Source organism: Mesoplodon mirus (genome assembly GCF_964341445.2).
Source record: "Mesoplodon mirus genome assembly, chromosome: X".
Lineage (NCBI taxonomy): Eukaryota > Metazoa > Chordata > Mammalia > Artiodactyla > Ziphiidae > Mesoplodon > Mesoplodon mirus.
This window is the reverse complement of record NC_138981.1, coordinates 41,337,717-41,355,240: the sequence shown is the minus strand read 5'-3', so window position 1 is coordinate 41,355,240 and position 17,524 is coordinate 41,337,717. Positions and strand designations below refer to the sequence as shown.

General features: G+C 37.9%; 1 protein-coding gene across 1 annotated transcript in view; it reads left to right on the top strand.

Moving 5' to 3' along the window:
- Window positions 1-7,213: 7,213 nt before the first annotated feature.
- The window catches only part of EFHC2 (EF-hand domain containing 2), a gene marked incomplete at its 3' end in the record, with an annotated part of 156,992 nt that continues 146,681 nt past the window's right edge, over window positions 7,214-17,524 (top strand). The window contains 1 exon segment of the mRNA XM_082610003.1: window positions 7,214-7,340. Coding sequence (XP_082466129.1) covers window positions 7,299-7,340 — 42 coding nt within the window. The 5' untranslated portion in view covers window positions 7,214-7,298.

Genomic DNA, 17,524 nt, shown 5'->3' with positions numbered 1-17,524 from the left:
TGCAGGATGAGGACTTGAAATGTGGATGTAACCCAAGTGAGCACAAAATAATGAAGAGCATCAATTTTAAGGAGCTCAGAGGAATGGGGCAGTGATATTTATGAGGACATCAGGACAAGGGAGGCTTGAGAGGCAAGGCTTCAATGGAGGAGAAAAGGAAGTTCCAGCAGAAATACTGGCAAAGTCACTCCCTCCTGCTGCCAAGGGCTCTTGCATCCTGTCGAAAGGATCTAGATTACAGGATGACCTCATTCCTCAAAAGAAATTCTCCAACCAGGCAAATATTTCCTTGCTCATAGGCTAGTTTGGGCTTGCTCAGAAGTGTTAGCTCTGCTGGCCTCCCCTGCGCTTTCTTCATCCACGGGTGTGTGTAACATAGATTCTTTGAACATCAATAACAGCGCTTCCCAGCACTGGTCCTGACATGCCCCAAAGTGTTTTCAGTTATTTCCAGGGGTGTCTTGCAATTCTCAGAACTAGTTTACTTTCAATTTATTTTAAAGAGAGATACACGCCATTTCAGATGTTCCTTTGTGGTAGATGTGTCAGAGCAGAAGGAATGGGAAGATAGGTGTCATGGAAGGAAAACAAAGCAAGAAGAAAAGTTGCAAGTTGCAGAAGACTGAGAATCTCCAATCTGGGGTATTTAGAAGTGTTCACTCTGTCCTAATCACTGATTAATCCCAATGTTTGGAAGCAGTCCTGGCACATCAGAGTAGATGCTCAATAAATATTTGCTAAATGGAAAACGATTGAATCAATGAATGTAAGACTCTATGTGTGAAGTAACTACAGAAGTACAAAAGTGGAGGTATCAGTGTGCTCAAAGGAGATAGCATGTGTGAACAGCCAGGGCAATAGATGTGTGTGGTGGACTCAGGCCCTAGATTTTTCAGACAGCTCTAATTTAAGATATTTTGTTCTGTTACTCCCTTAAGAAAGTCATTCTTATTAGAATTGCTTTTCTGTTTGGAAAATATTCTCCTTGTAGAAGGCAGAGGCCTTCTGTGTGTGGAGTGTGTGAGTTGTGACATATTGAAGAAGACACTGGACTTGGAATCAGAAGGTGGGAGTCCCAACTCTACTACTTGCCCCATAGATGGGATGACCAGAAACATTTATAAACACACAAGGGAGCAATCTGACACAAAGAAGAGTCAGCCAACACAGGAAAGAGGGAAGGTGAACATCAGAGGGTAGAATTGTTGGTTAAGGACCCTAAACTAAGTATTTCAAAAATGATTAAAGAGAAAATAAGCAAGAGAAATTATAAGAGCAGGATCCCACTTAAAAGAAAGAACATATAGACTTAAAAAGAACAAGGGAAACTTCTAGAAATAAAAGTATATTTATTGAAATGAAAATGTCAATGTATTGGCTATAATCACTTTTAAAACTTTTAATATTATTTGGTAAAACTGAAGACATTCAATGTCTTAAAGAAGTTATAAGTACAGAAATGAACACTAGAACAAAAACACAAGCCTCCTTGAACACCAAGAGAATTTATAAATTACAATAGCAAAGAAAACACATCATGAAGAAAAAGAAGCAGTAAACGTACATAGTTTACATGGTGATTACAATATAAAATAATATATCAGAGTTGAGATTAAAAAAATGTCCTATCAAGAAGTGTGAATGGGCTTAACTCACCTACTAAAAGAAAAATATTTTCAGTATGGTTCACAAAGCAAGACCCAAATATGTGGTGTATGCAGATACATTCAAATCAAAATGAGTCAGACAGGGTAAAAATAAAGGCATGGGCAAATGGAAATAACAAATAAGTGGGGACTGTGAGATCAAGGATATCAAACAAAGTAGAATTCAGGCCAAAAATAATTAAATGTGACAAAAAAAGGGTATCTAATTTCAATTTCACAATGTAGGTATAACAGTTATGAAAACCTATGCACCAAATCTCTAAAAATCTTTAAAAAGCAGAACTGTAGATGCAAGATGATACAGATAGAAACAGATTGCTAATAGGAGACTTTAATAGGTCATTCCTAGTGCAGAACAGATCAAGTGGCAGAAATATAAGTAAGGATACAGAAGAAGTAAACAACATAATCAATAAAATAGATCTCCTTTACATATAACGAACTTTAGAACTGAATAATAGGAAGTACGCCTTCCTTCTCAGCTGTGCATAGCATAGTTACAAAAACCCATGAAATATTAGGTCACAAAGAAATTGACAATAAGTTTTTTTTTTTTTTTTTTTTTTTTTGCGGTACGCGGGCCTCTCACTGTTGTGGTCTCTCCCGTTGCGGAGCACAGGCTCCGGACGCGCAGGCTCAGCGGCCATGGCTCACGGGCCTAGCCGCTCCGCGGCATGTGGGACCTTCCCGGGCCGGGGCACGAACCCATGTCCCCTGCATCGGCAGGCGGACTCCCAACCACTGCGCCACCAGGGAAGCCCGACAATAAGTTTTACACAATGGAAATATTACAAACAATACTTTATTATCACAGTGAAATAGAACTAGAATTAAAAATTTTTTCCAACTAGAAATTTAAAAGTCTTCTATTAAACAACTGGAGTGAAATGGAAAATACAAGCCAACATTACAGAATATCTTTAAAAACAAACAAACAAGTATGAAAACACTACATATCAGATACTATTGGATACATTTAAAGTAGAACTCAGAGGAAAAATTCATACACTTAAACACTTAAATCAATAAAAATGAATGAATTATATCAACTTAAAAAGTGAGAGAAAGAACAACAAATGAGCCACAAGAAAGGACAAAGAAGAAAAAAATAAAGGTAAAAGCAGAAAAATAATGAAGATTAGGAATAGAAAACAGTAGGTCAGAGTAATAAATCAAAATTCTGGTTCTTTGAAAAAAAGTAACAAAATATATAAACCACTAGCTAAATTAATCAAATGGAAAAGGGAGAAACACAGCTACAAAATAAGAAAGAGAAAGGAGAAACAGACAAGGATGGAGCAAAACACTGAGCAAGAGCTACAAATGGGAAAAGAATGAACCAGACTGTTTTTCAAATGAGTAACATAATCACTCTAAACAGGGAGGAGAGGACAAGAGTGGGGCAACACACCCAACTCATTTTGAAACACAGTATTATGACTAAATACATTAAGACTAAAGAAAAAAAAAACCCTGAAAACATATATTGAACTTTAGTTAGTAGGTTTGTTTTCACAATGACATGAGTTAGCTATTCTGAAACTGCTTTGGGGGTCTTTTAGTATTGAGCAAATAAGTAAATATTTTGAGGGTAATTGGAATCAGATTTCTTACAGTTTGAGAAGGGCATTATAGATGTGGAAAGGGGAACTCGACCACATACTCTATTGTGTTGACTGAAATTGGACTTATCAGTATAAACTCAAGGGTTTTGCTATGTCTTTCTATCTATCTATCTACCTATCCATCCAAAGACAGAAATGAAAAGAGACATAGCTATCTGTGCCCATCTATGTCTACCTATACTATAGATATCTCGAATATCTTGTAGTGAGAGTACAAGGAAGTACTTGGAAAATGGTAGGGAAAATCAAAAGAACAGAGGAGTCAGCTTAGAGGGACTCCCACTGACCAAATGTAGGACGATTTTAACATCAAAATAAATAATAATAGTAACAGATTATAATGCACGGAATATAACAAGAGTCTGTAGACCATTCTGATGTAAATGAATGAATAAATAAATAAATGGAGAGAAAGAAAAGTTCTTCCTTGTAGAAGAATGCCAACTAATATATGTAGAAGGAATGGTGGAGTTAAGAAATCATCCTTTGGCAATCACAGTGGTAATAAATGATTTGGGCAAAATCATCACTGATGCTAGTAGTTTAATGAGGAACTTGGTATTTACATAGTTCCAAATGATCACCTCGCAGAATTCTTATTAATAAGAAAGGCAAAAAAAAGTCACTACAGTGGAGAAACTTGGCATGCACCACTTAACCAGTGATCAAAGTTAACTTCAGTATTGATGGTTAAAATATACATTATGTACCTGCTCCTTTGATGAATGAGAAGGACATAGCGTTCCTCTTGTGGTGTTCCTGCTAAAATGCCATGAACAAAAGGACGGTAATTTACTCAGGAGAAAACACTGGTCAGACAGAAAATGAAGAACATTCTACCAAATAATGTTCTTATTTTTGTTGAAGAAGCCTATTCTCTTCAACAATATCAAGGTCAGGAAAGACAAAGAAAGATGGAAGAACAGTTCCAGATCAAAGGAGAATAAAGAGATGTGACAACTAATTTGTGATGTTAGATGAGATTCTGGACCAGATTTTTTAAACTAATTTTTTTGCTAAAAAGAACGTTTTGGGGACAATTGACAAAATTTGAATTAAATATTTTAGATTAGGAAATAGTACTCAGTTAATACCAATTTTCTGATTTTGATTATTGTACTTCAGTTATGTAAGAGAATGTCCTTGTTATTAGGAAATATACACTGTAGTATTTAGGGGTAAAGGGACATCATGTCTGGTATTTACTCTAAAATGGAAAATTTGTATATACAGAAGGAATGATAAAACCCAAATGGTAAAATATAAAACAATTGGGGGAATCTGGGTGAAGGGCAAACAGGAGTTCTTCGTATTATTCTTGCTACTTTTCTATTAGTTTGAAATTATTTCAATTTAAAAAGTAAGAAAAAAGAAACATTTAAAAATATTTGTAAGAACATGTAGGAGAATAATTTTGTTCTATAGGAGTTTCTGAATTTACATACAAAGCACAAACCATAATGGGAAAGAATGATCTAAGTAAAATGACATATTCATGTACAATAAAGAAATCTATAAATGGAGAAGACAAACCACAAATGATGAGAAGATATTTGCTATGCCTAAGATTAGTATCCAGAATATATACTAAAAATTACAAATGATCAAATAGAGAAATCAGCAAAGGATATGAATGGATGAGTCACAGAAGAAGGTAACAAGCCTGTGAAAGGATGACCAATTGCACTAGGAATTAGGGGGGAACAAATTAAAATAACAATGGCATACTATTTCACATTTATTCAGATGACTGTTCAAAATTATACAATTTGATAATACCTATTGTTGAAAGGATGAAGGTGAAAGGGGAACTTTCTTAATTGGTTCAAAGATTCTGGAGATCTAGTACAGATGAAGGTGTGAACAATGCCACCTTTAGGTATATAGCCTAGAAAATCTCCAAAGAAACAGGAGAGGGTTGTTCTTTGCAGCATTGTTGATAACTACTGAAAAATTGGAAACAACCTCATCGTCATCAACAGATGACAACAGAGGGATCAGTGATTTGTGGTATAATCATACAATTCGTTTAAAATGAATGAAATAGATCTACATGTGTTAACATGTAGAAATCTCAAAAACAAAATCTTAGGTGAGAAAAGCAGGTAGCAGAAATTTATAGTGTAGGGCTTCCCTGGTGGCACAGCAGTTAAGAATCCACCTGCCAATGCAGGGGACACGGGTTGGAGCCCTGGTCCGGGAAGATCCCACATGCCGCAGAGCAACTAAGCCCGTGCGCCACAACTACTGAGCCTGCACTCTAGAGCCAGGGAGCCACAACTACTGAGCCCATGTGCCACAACTACTGAAGCTCGCATGCCTAGAGCCTGTGCTCCGCAACAAGAGAAGCCACTGCAATGAGAAGCCTGCCCACCGCAACGAAGAGTAGCCCCCACTAGCTGCAACTAGAGAAAGCCCACGCGTAGCAACGAAGACCCAACACAGCCAAAGATGAATAAATAAAATAAATAAATTAAAAAAAAAGAAATTTATAGTGTAAAATTTATAAACACAGAAAAACAATAATGTATGCTTTTAATGAATAAAAAAGGAGATAGAGTCCCTGCCCTGGAAGAACTTGGGGGCATTTGAAGAGAGTCAAGTAAAACCATGATTACAATGCAGTACCACAAAAGCCACCATTAGAATGGGCACCTAATACAGATGGGGGAGTTGGAGAAGGTGCAGGAAGTTTTCCCAGAAATCACAAAGCCTTCCACATCCCTCTCCCACACTTAACCAAGTCCTGAAAGACAAGAAGTGGTTACCCAGGTTAAAGATAGGAAGGAAGGGTGTTTTCTAGCAGATAGTGACATTTGCAAGATCCCAGAGGGGAGAAACTGCAGAGCCCGGTTTGGAAACTGCCAGTGGTTTCTCGGAGCTGCAGTAGAGGAGCGGGGCAAAGAAAGGGATGGAGGGAGTTCGTGGGCGCCTCCTGACATAGGCTCTGACTGGGCTAAGGAGCTGGCCTGCCTCGTGAAGGATAGAAGAATATTGAAGCAGAAGAGTTAACAGGTGCATCATGAATTATATAAGAGGATGGCTCTGGAGGCAAGATTATTTAGTTGTTTTCTTTGTTGTTGTTTGCTTGTTTTAAAAGAAAACCGGACAAGAAATAATGGGGTCTCGATTGAGACAGAAGGGGTGGTGGCTGAGAGATACCCAGCGTGTCCAAACAGTAGAGTAGGACTCAGGGAGGGATTAGCTGTAGGCGTGGGGAGAGGAGCTTCTGGCTTGGGCATCTTGGGTGCATGATGGACTGACAGAGGTTGCATTTTGTGCCAACTCACGCGGCCCCTGGCCACCATGATTGCACCAGGAACGAGCATCTTACAAACGTTTAGTTCACATATAAAAAGATACAGAGGAAGGACAGAGGATGGTGGTTACCGCTGAATGGGTTTTCTCCGGTGCTGGTGATCGCGCGGGTGGGGGTGGGGAGACAGACGGGGGTATGTGTGGCTTTGGATTCATCTGGAACGTTTTAATTACAAAATTAAAGCTGATGTAAATGTAACATTCACTGGTGTTACATTTCTGTGAGCACACGGTGTCATCTTATTTTCTGCACTTTTCTGTGTGTTTGAACTAAATTTAATAACCAAATGGCAAGAAATGTGCAAGCGACAGAGCTTCAGTACATGAAAGGCTTTGAGCCCTATCCAAGGGTTAAACCAGCGAGCCGCGGGGGCGGGGAATGGTGCGCTCTTCAGCCTTTGTGCCTGCACAGTGCGTGTGGAGAGAAAAGCCTCTGGAGACCCGTACCCGGCTGAGTGGGTGGGTTGGGCGGGGGGAGGTGCGGGCGGGGAGCGTTTCCCCTAGCCCCGCCCCGGCCCCGCCCCGGCCCCGCCCCGAGCCCACGGCCTGCCGAAGCCCCTTCTCCTTTCGTGACACCCATTTCGGTCTCTAGGTAACGTGGGGTCGGGGGTCAAACAGCGCGGCCGCCGGGTGGCAGCTGCCTGCCGGCCCCTCTTCTCGGCCCCTTGACCCTCGGACGCTGAGAGCCATGGCGCTGCCGCTGCTGCCGGGCAACAGCTTCAACCGCAACGTGAGTAGTGAGGGCGCCCGAGGTCAGAGGTTCCTGCCGGAGTCTGGGGTCCAGGTGTGGACACTTCCTCGGCCCCTACGGGAGGCCTCCTGACGCTGCTTCGCCTTCTGTGGACTGGGCTCAGCTTGGACCAAAATTTGTAGGCTGGTGGAACCCTTACTCTCTACCTCCCCTTCCCCCTCTCTCCAACTGCATCTGGATACTTTTCCTACGTTAGATACAGAAGTAGAGTCCTTATAGGTGTTAGGACCCTCGAAGGTAGCCGATGGTAGGTTGATGATGATAATCATCGATGAGCGTTGAAGGTGTGCCAGGAGCTGTGCTTTAATCACCTTACACAGCATTAGATGTTCCCAACAGCCCTTTGTATTAGCTACTATTTTTAATTCCCATTTTGCAGTGGAGGAAACTGAGGCACAGAGTGATGAGTCAGTCACTCACTGGCCAGAGCTACACAATCTCAGTGGTGAAGCTGGGTTCCCTCCAGGCAACCAGTCTCCACAGCCCAGGAGCCTAATCACGACCCTAATACCCTTTGTGAAAGAGTTTGCTATTAGAGTGAAGAAACCTGGCACTCTCAAGGCTGGTAGGGGGCAGATAAGGGTTCCACCTGCCTATAAAGTTTGATCCTAAACTTTATAGTGAAGGATCCAAAGTTGGAGGAGTTCTTTCTTCATTTAGAATTGGGAATGGTTTATTTCAAAACAAGATGAAAGTACCAAACGACACAACACAACATTAAAAACCCTGAGCGTGCAAGAACTTTTGCCAGTAAATAGCATCTTATTTAAACCACAGCAGAAAAATGATTCAGATTTTTGTTTGCACGGGTCACTACTCTTTACTTGGGTTTTCCAGTTGTGTCTGTAGGAAGTAGGTAAGTAATACACTGATGGAAGGGAACTTGCTGGAGCCACTCAACGTATTTGTGTAAACCTGTGTTAAGTTAGAAAGCAGGCAGCAGATTGAAGCATTCGACTTTATGGATCCTGAACGGTGTCTGCATCCAAGTTGTTGGCCCTAAAGTACCACTTATCTTTATAGCTTCAGGCCACTGCATTCTGACCCCCCCCCCCCACAGGTTAGCTGGCCAGTTCAACTTGTTTCTTGACCACTGGTTTGTGCATTTCTTGGCTGATGCGTAGAGGCTGGCCTTCCAGCCTAACGTTGCCCTTTGGTAAGATTAAGCCAGTCACACAAATTAAGTAAGACCCCTGAAAGGCAGGGCATGAAAAAAGATTCCAGAAGTAAAGAAGCATGCTGTGTAAAAGTAATTGTAATCAAAATTGAACGTAGAGCCCACAGCTTTGGGCCTAGCGACACTTCAGATCCACAGCTCTCACATGCAGTGATTAAGGGTGGGAAGGAAGAACAGTGGTTGAATGAGATATTTTAAAATCTGCAAGGCTGCACTGAGTGTACTTTTGCTTTTTTTAAAGTTTTTTTTAATTGTGAAGTATAACACGTATACAGAAAAATGCACAATGGATGATCACAGAATGAACATCAGGATAGAAAATATTACCAGGACTCCCAAAGCATCAACGTTGACTAGGGTTGCCGGATTTACCAAGTAAAAATACATGTCCCAAATACTGCATGGGACCTACATATATTAAAAGATTCTTTGCTGTTTATCTGAAATTCAAATTTAACTGAGCAGCTTGTATTTTACATGGAAACCCTACCTATGACCCTTTCTGGTCTTTACCCCTTCCCTATTCTCCAAAGGCTACCCCTCTCCTGGCTGCTACCACTATAGTTCAGTTTGGCTTGCTTTTGAAATTTCTATCAATGCAAATGTCTGGTTTTTATTCTTTTGTGACTGGCTTTTTTTTTTTTTTTTAAGCTCAACATTGTTGGTGGGATTTGTTCATGTGGCTGTCTTTAGAGATAGTTTGTATGTTTTCATTGCTCTAGAGTATTCCACTGTATGAGTATGACATCATTTATATACACATTTTACTCTTGATAGAGATTTGGTTTGTTTGGGGTTATTAAGAATAGTTTGCTGTGACTATTCCTGTTCATGTCTCTCAGTACAATTGCCAGATCAAATTTTTTAGTAAAGTTCTTTTTTTAATATATTTTTTTAATTTTTAATTTTTCAAATGGCATTCTTATGTTCAGCTTTGGTGGATGTTGTCACAGTGCTTATACCAATTTAAATTCCCACCAGCATTTTATGTTCCTGTTGCTCCATAGCCTTTCTAACACTTGATATTGTTAGTCTCTTAAATTTTAGTTGTTTCGGTCAGTGGGTGTAGTGTGACTCTGTAGTTTTAATCCATGATTCTCTGATTCCTAACAAAATTGAGCACATTTCACACATTTATTGGTCATTTGGATATTCTCTTTTGTGTGGTGTCTATTTGTCGTTTGTCTAATCTCTGTTGGGTTGCCTGCCCTTTTCTTAGTGATTTGTAGGAGTTCTACACAGATTTTGGATATGGCTCCTTTGTCAGATATTTGTGTCGTAAGAATCTTTTAGTCTGTGGTTGGCCTTTTTCCTCTCTTAATGATGTTTTTTTGTTTGTTTGTTTGTTTGTTTTTCTTTTTGCGGTATGCGGGCCTCTCACTGTCGTGGCCTCTCCCGTCGCGGAGCACAGGCTCCGGATGCGCAGGCCCAGCGGCCATGGCTCACGGGCCCAGCCGCTCCGCGGCACATGGGATCCTCCCAGACCGGGGCACGAACCCGTATCCCCTGCATCGGCAGGCGGACTCTCAACCACTGCGCCACCAGGGAGGCCCTCTTAATGATGTTTTTGATGAAGAATTTTTCCTTTAAATTAGTGCTTTTTGTTTCCTATTTAAGAAATAGTTCCTTACACCAAGTTCATGATGATATTTTCCTGTGTCATCTGGAAATTTCGTTGTCTTTACCTTTCATGTTTAGATCTATAATCTAACTAGAATACATTTTCGTGTGTGTGTATGAAAAGAGGTAGGGGTCAGGTTGTATTTTTCCCCATGTGGATATTCAGTTAACCCAGAACCATTTGTTAAAAAACAAAATTCTGAGTAAATTTTAAAGAGCTTACTGGCTTTATTCAGTGATTAATGAATCAGGCAGATGGAAAGGAGCTCTGAAGAGCTATACAAGGCAAGAGATTTTGTAGGGAAGTTGTACTAGGCAAAAAATCGGATTGGTTATTGTAAGGTTACTTTCCTTATAGGGAATGGCAGGGGTTTATCAGGCAGATTACCTAACTAATGCTGATTAGGAGATTCATGGTTGATTGGTTTAAGATTCTATTTCTGGGAGAGCTGGAACTGTAACTAAGTTAAATTTCAGTTTGGTAACATGGGGCTTAGCATAAGCAACTCCATTTGGGTTCTGTTGTCCTTAATACATTTTTTAGAAATGGCCACCTTTTCTCCACTTCTCTGCAGAGCTACTTTTGTCATAAGTCAAGTATCCAAAATATGTGTGGGTCTGCTTCTAGACTTGTGAGTGTATTTTAAAAAATATTTATTTACTTCATGCCTCAGACCAATAGGAGGGTGTGTGTGTGTGAGAACTAGAGAATGATAGTATACTTATTAGATACCTTGGGCTGTCATTCAACAAATCAGTATTTATATACTGAGTGTCCTAGTATGTGCCCAAAGCAGGTGGCTGCATTAAAAAAATTGTTACACTAGCCTTGGGGCTAAATGTGCTATATGTTGCCAAAAAATTGATATTTTTAAAACCGTGCACTTAGTTAAAAGACTGGATGTTCTCTGGCACGAAATGGTCAGAGAGTCAGTAAAGCCAAATCTGGCCTTTCTATCCCCGCCTCCCTCCTGCCTATTACAGAGCTTTGTCTGCTTAATTAAATTATTGAGAGAAAAACCTTGGCCTCCTGGAGATAGCATAATTACTGGCTGTTTGGGTTTAAAATTATAACACAAGCTAACTAACTTTGTGCTTTTTCTTAGAAATTAAAGAAGGAACTTGCTCCCCCCCTTAATTAGCTGCTGGTAGTCAGTCATGAGCGATAGATTGGTTTCTGTCCACAGCTAGGTGATGTGCAACCTCTCCTATATCTGAAATACAAGAAGTATTGTGCTTTCTAAAATATAAGCATTTATATCACTGATGATGTTAAAATTATTCTGATGTGAATTAATTGCAAACCTTAGGGAAAGATCACAATTCCAGACCCGAAGTATCTTTTTTCCAAGAATTTACATGCTGGATTTGTATTGAGCTAAGAGAATCTCAGGCATATTGTCAAGAATGATAGGATATTAAAGTTAAAAGGGACACTTCCAGCCAAAGCTGAAAATCCTTTCTACAGCATTTTAGACAGATGGTTGTGTAGCTGATCCTGAATGTCTCTAATGAATAATGAGGAGCACACTTTCTGTTTTTTATGAAGCTACCTCGCCACCATCTTAGGAGGGTTTGTCGTAAATAGTCTATCCTCTAATTTATAGTGAAGCAACTGTTTCCTTAAGAAGAAAAAGAATTTTTTTGAATTCACAACAGTAAAATAAAGCATATTTAGAAACTGTCTCTCTTACAGAAATACCTTGAAATTTATTTTTATCTAGATTAATATAAGCCTATATATTAATGTAGGAAAAATCACTCTTTGGGAAATTTACCAGCAATTTAAATGATAAACAACTGAGAGAGAAAAACTGAGTAATACATAGTACACATATTGATTTATCGTGTGGTGTTAGCTAAGCCAATTTAAATTTAGCTCAATGACAAATATAATCGTAAAACAATCACTTTATTCACAAGGTAGAGGGTTTTCCAGCCTAAAATTCTGCCTGCAGATTCCTGGCTATGTTCTTAGTGGTCAATTCCATGGCCTTAAAATAACCTGCATCAGGTCCAAAGCCCTTAACCTGAGAGCCCAGGCCATCAGAGTTTGTCACTCATTTTGTGAGATCAATTTAATGAATCATGACCAGGATTTAGGAAAAAGAAAAAGAAAAAAATAAACAGACTAGGGTAGAATAGAATAAAAGAATCAGTGTATTATGCTTGGGAAGAGTAAGTATTGTTTCATGAACTTTTGTTTCTGTCACGTGTGTGCGTGAACTGGGTTGCACTAAAATCTGTTATTGTGGCAGTCAGCGTTTGAAAAACACTCTCATTAGAGCCATCTCCACCAATTCTTGCCTCTGATTTAAATTCTGATCTTCAACATCCTTCAAGGCCAAATCTAGTCTCTTACCCTTCAGGAAGTCTCAACTGATCCTAGTCAGCCTTTCTCAGTGTTTTTTAGTTTCTGTTTTTTATTAAGGTACAATTCACATAACATAAAATAAACCATTAACCATTTCAAAGTGTACAATTCAGTGGCATTTAGTACATTCACAGTGTTTTGCAACTGTCACCTCTATCTAACTAGTTCCAACATATTTTCATCATTCCACAATCTTTTTACGTAACCAGAGGAACCTTTGAAATGATTTTCAGGTCTTGGGGAACTCCTGCATAAAGATGATTTCTATAGCCCATGGTACCTTAACATGATCCATGAGTTGTAGATGTAGTGATCCAATAATAATTGTCTTTTTGAGTAATAGTTTTCTGTGGATTTGTTGATTTCAGCAAATTAATTAACCTAGTCTGTGTGGTTTCCTTTTCTCACAAGGGATCTCAACTCTAACACCAGTGGGAGTGTACTAGGGGAAAGGTCAAGGGTTTCTTTCTTGTTGTATTGTAAAATTTCCTACTTGGTTTCTCCTCTTTTCTCCTTATTCAAGTAGGCCTAAAAATCCTCTCAGAGTTTCTACTGTAGAGAGTGCCGTAAGGTATGAAATGTGGTATAATGGTATGAGCAAGAGTAGTTTTCTCCCTTATTTAAAACAAAAAATGACTTTTAGCCAGGTTTTCTTGAGAAACAAACAGGTAGTTAAGCTTAGCTTTCCTTTGTTTCCTTTTCATACATTAAAAAAATTCATAAGGCAGCATCATATATTTCTGTTAAATAACTGTTTTAATCCAAGGTGGGATTTACTTTTTCAAAAAGTAGGTTCAGTTGATTTAATTTAAATTAAGGTTATAAATTCATTTTAATTAACGCTGTTTACAACATGAAAATATAGACAGTGTTAAATAAGCAAAGCTACTAAAATCATATTGACAAAGCAATATGAATAAAAATAGAGCCTAAGACACAATTTTATGTGAGGCCTAAAAATTAAGGTTTTTTTTTTACTGACTGGCATGATCAGGCTCAAATATAGGCAGTTATACAATCATTATAATCTTAATCTCCTTGTAGACCTATATACATAAGAATATGATTTTTAAAAAACTAAAAATAAAGAATAAAAATTAGCTCTTCAGTGTGAAACCGATGCTTGTATTTTGCCACATAGACACGTAATTCTGAGTCAAATTTGAGATAAGCAGTCACACACTTCATTTTCAACTGACATGAGAAGATTTCTCACCTTTCTCTTGATACTTGTTAAACAAGGAAAGCTTTGCTTATATATGTGAGAAGTTGAAAACTGCAGCAAAATGCTCACTGCTTTCCTATGAATGGCAGGATCCTTGATTTTCATGTAAATTTGGAACTGGCCATAGGTGTATGTTTAATTTTATAAGAAATTGCTGAACAGTCTTCCAAAGTGGCTGTACCATTTTGCATTCCCACCAGCAACAAATGAGAGTTCCTGTTCTTCCGGATTCTTGAAAGCATTTGCCATGGGCAGTGTTTTGGATTCTAGACAATCTCATAGGTGTATAGTGGTAACTCATCCTGATTTAAACTTTTATTTCCCTAATGGCTTAGGAATGATGTTGAACATCTTTTCATGTGCTTATTTGCCATCCGTATATCCTCTTTGGTGAAATGTCTGTTTGTGTCTTTTGCCCATCTTTAATTGAGTTGTTTCCTTACTGTTGAGTTTTGAGAGTTCTTTATATATTCCGGATACAAGTCCGTTGTTGGATATGTGGTTTACAAATATTTTCTCCCAGTCTGTGGCTTGAATTTTCATTCTCTTAAAACAAGGCTAGAAAATATGTATACGTTTTTAAAGATAAAATACCACATGAATCCACACTGATATTTGAAATGCCAAGTAAGGATTATAGGATTTTTATTTAACTTCTTTGATTCTTTACTTATCTTTTACTTACATTGAAAATCTTGATTCATAAGGACATTAACATAATTACTTGCTTTATTCTACCATAAATAAAAATATATATCCATATAATAGTTTTTGAGTAATAATAACATTATTATTAACAATTTGAGTTTTGAAAATAGGTTAAGATTTCTTTGTATTTCTTATTGTTTTTAGGATTTATCCCCCTAGGAATGTATGGTCAAATTACTGGGTTTTAATTTCATTTAAGTATGGTTAAGTCACCAACTCAATACCCAGTTAGGTTGATTGTTGCATTTTGCTTTTCATTTTTAACTTAAAATTTTTTGTTCTATTATAATGTAAAAGTAAAACATTTCTGTGGTTTCAAAGTCAAATTTACAAAGTGAGGTGCGTTCAGACAAGTCCTAGCTTTTCTCCCTGTCCCTTCAGTCTTGTTCCCTCCCTCACTCCCTCTAGAAGTAACATTAAAAAAAAACTATTTAGCTTGGGTTATCCTTCCTTTTTTGTTTTTGTTTTTTAAAACAGCAAATTCTTAACTATATTTACATGGCCTCTTATTAAATAAATGGTAGCATACTCTATGTATTCTCTTGCACCTTCCATTTTTCGTTTTAACAGGTATATCTTGGAGATTTCTTAATAGTCGTATGCAGAGCTATACTCATTCCATTGGAATGTGTATTCCGTTTGTAGCTACATAGTACTCCATTGTGTGGACATACCATAGTTTGTTTAACTCATCCCCTCTTGATGTATAGTTGTATTATTTCCAGGCTTTTGCTGTTATAAATAATGCTGAAATAAATAGCCAAAGTTGTGCTTCAGAAGAAACCATCAAAAAACTGAAAAGGCAACTAGAGTTATTTTAACAGGGAGAAAATAGTTGCAAAGCATATATATGATGAGGCATTTATATCCAGTATATATAAAGGACTCTAAAAACTCAACAATAAAGAGATAAATAATCCAGTTAAAAATGAGCAAAAGATCTGAGTAGACATTACTCCAAAGACACTCAAATATCCAATAAACACATGAAAAGATGCTCAATATCATTAGTCATTAGAGAGATGGAAATTAAAACCACAATGAGATATTACTTCACACTCACTAGAATGGCTATAACAAAACAGACAATACCAAGTGTTGACAAGGATGTGTAGTAATTGAAACCCTCTTATGTTGCTGGTAGGAATGTATAATAGTGCTGCTGCTATGGAAAAGTCTGCAGTTCCATGAAAGTTTAAACATAGAGTTACTATATGACACAGCACTCCTAGGTATAGACCCAAGAGAAAAGAAAACATATGTCCACAAAAAATGTGTACATGAATGTTCATAACAGCATTATTTATAATAGCCAAAAAGTAGAAACAACCCAAATGTCCATCAGCTGGCGAATGGATAAACAAAATGTGGTATATCAATACAATGGAATATTATTTAGCCATAACAAGGAATGAAATATTGATACATACCACAACATAGATGAACCTCAAAAACATTATACCACAAGCGATATGCAAAAGACTACATATTGTATGATCCCATTTATGTGAAATGTACAGAATAGGCAAATCTATAGTGACAGAAAGATTAATCGTTGCCTAGACCTGTGTGGGGGAAGGGAGGAAGTGGGGAGCGACTGCTAATGCATATGGGGTTTCTTTTTGGGATGATGAAAGTGTTCTGAAATTAGATTATGGCAAAGATTGTGCAACTTTGTATTTATAGTAAACTCCTTTGTATTGTATATTTTAAATGATTGAACTTTATGATAGACAGTTTCCTTCTACATCTTGACTATTGTAAATAATGCTGCTATGAACATTAGGGTGCATGTATCTTTTTGAATTAGTGTTTTCATTTTCTTTGGCTCTATACTCAGTTAAGGGACTAATATCCAAAATATATAAACAGCTTGTGTAACTCAATATCAAAATAACAAATAACCCAATTTAAAAATGGGCAGAAGACCTAAATAGACATTTTCCCAAAGAAGACATACAGATGGCCAACAGGCACATGAAAAATATGCTCAACATTGCTGATCATCAGAGAAATGCAAATCAAAACTACAATGAGATATCACCTCACACCTCTTAGAATGCTATCATCAAATAGAACACAAGTAACAAATGTTGGCAAGGATATGGAGAAAAGAGAACCCTTGTACACTGTTTGTGGGAATGTAAGCCACTATGGAAAACATATGGAGGTTCCTCAAAAAAACTAAAATTAGAACTACCATATGATATATAAACTATACCTCAGTGAAACTGTTAAAAAAATAAATAGCCAAAGAAAGGAGTTGGTGGTGGGGAATTGCTGGACAAACAATAGGTGTTTACTGTGCCAGATCACAGGATGGTTTTGATTTAGTTTTCTGTTACTTGTTCCTGGTAACTATTGAAATGTCCTTGAAATCACATGATTTCAGACTGGGCCACTTCTTGAAGCTGCTATTCATAACTTTGGAAATGACATAAAACTCCATTGCTATTCCTAAATGTTAATTTGCATTTCAGAAATTAGAGTCACTTTGCCTATTCAGGGATCAAACACCTAACTTCGGTCATTTTTATATTCTGTCCTGAACTTTATAGCTATGTCACTTAGGATACTCAGATTCTTTTTCTCTCTCCATTTTGCCATCTTCAGAATGTTGGCTTTACTTTCTTAGGCTTGTGACCTCATGGTTGCAAGATGGTTGCCTCAGTTCCGGACATCACAACTTCTTACAACAGTGTTCAAGACAAGCAGGAAGGAGGGGTGGGGGAAGGCTCTTATATCAGAAAACAAAATGTTTCCCAGTCCCCCATTAGGTTTCTACCCTACCTCTTATTGGCTAAACTTGAGTCACATGGCTATCCTTTGCTACAAGGGACATTGGGAGCTTGATTTTTCACCATCTATTTTTGGAGCTGGGAAAGAGAAAAGGGAGCAATTAATGGCTGTTGGGAGCCAGGAAACTTTGTTTGCCACACCAGCCACAGACTCAAACCTGTGAGTTTAGATGCTCTCCTCAGCCTTAGCATCCCTTTCTTTAAAATTTTTTTGTGTTTTTTAATTATACAAGTAACACGAGTATATTATCATTGTAAAAA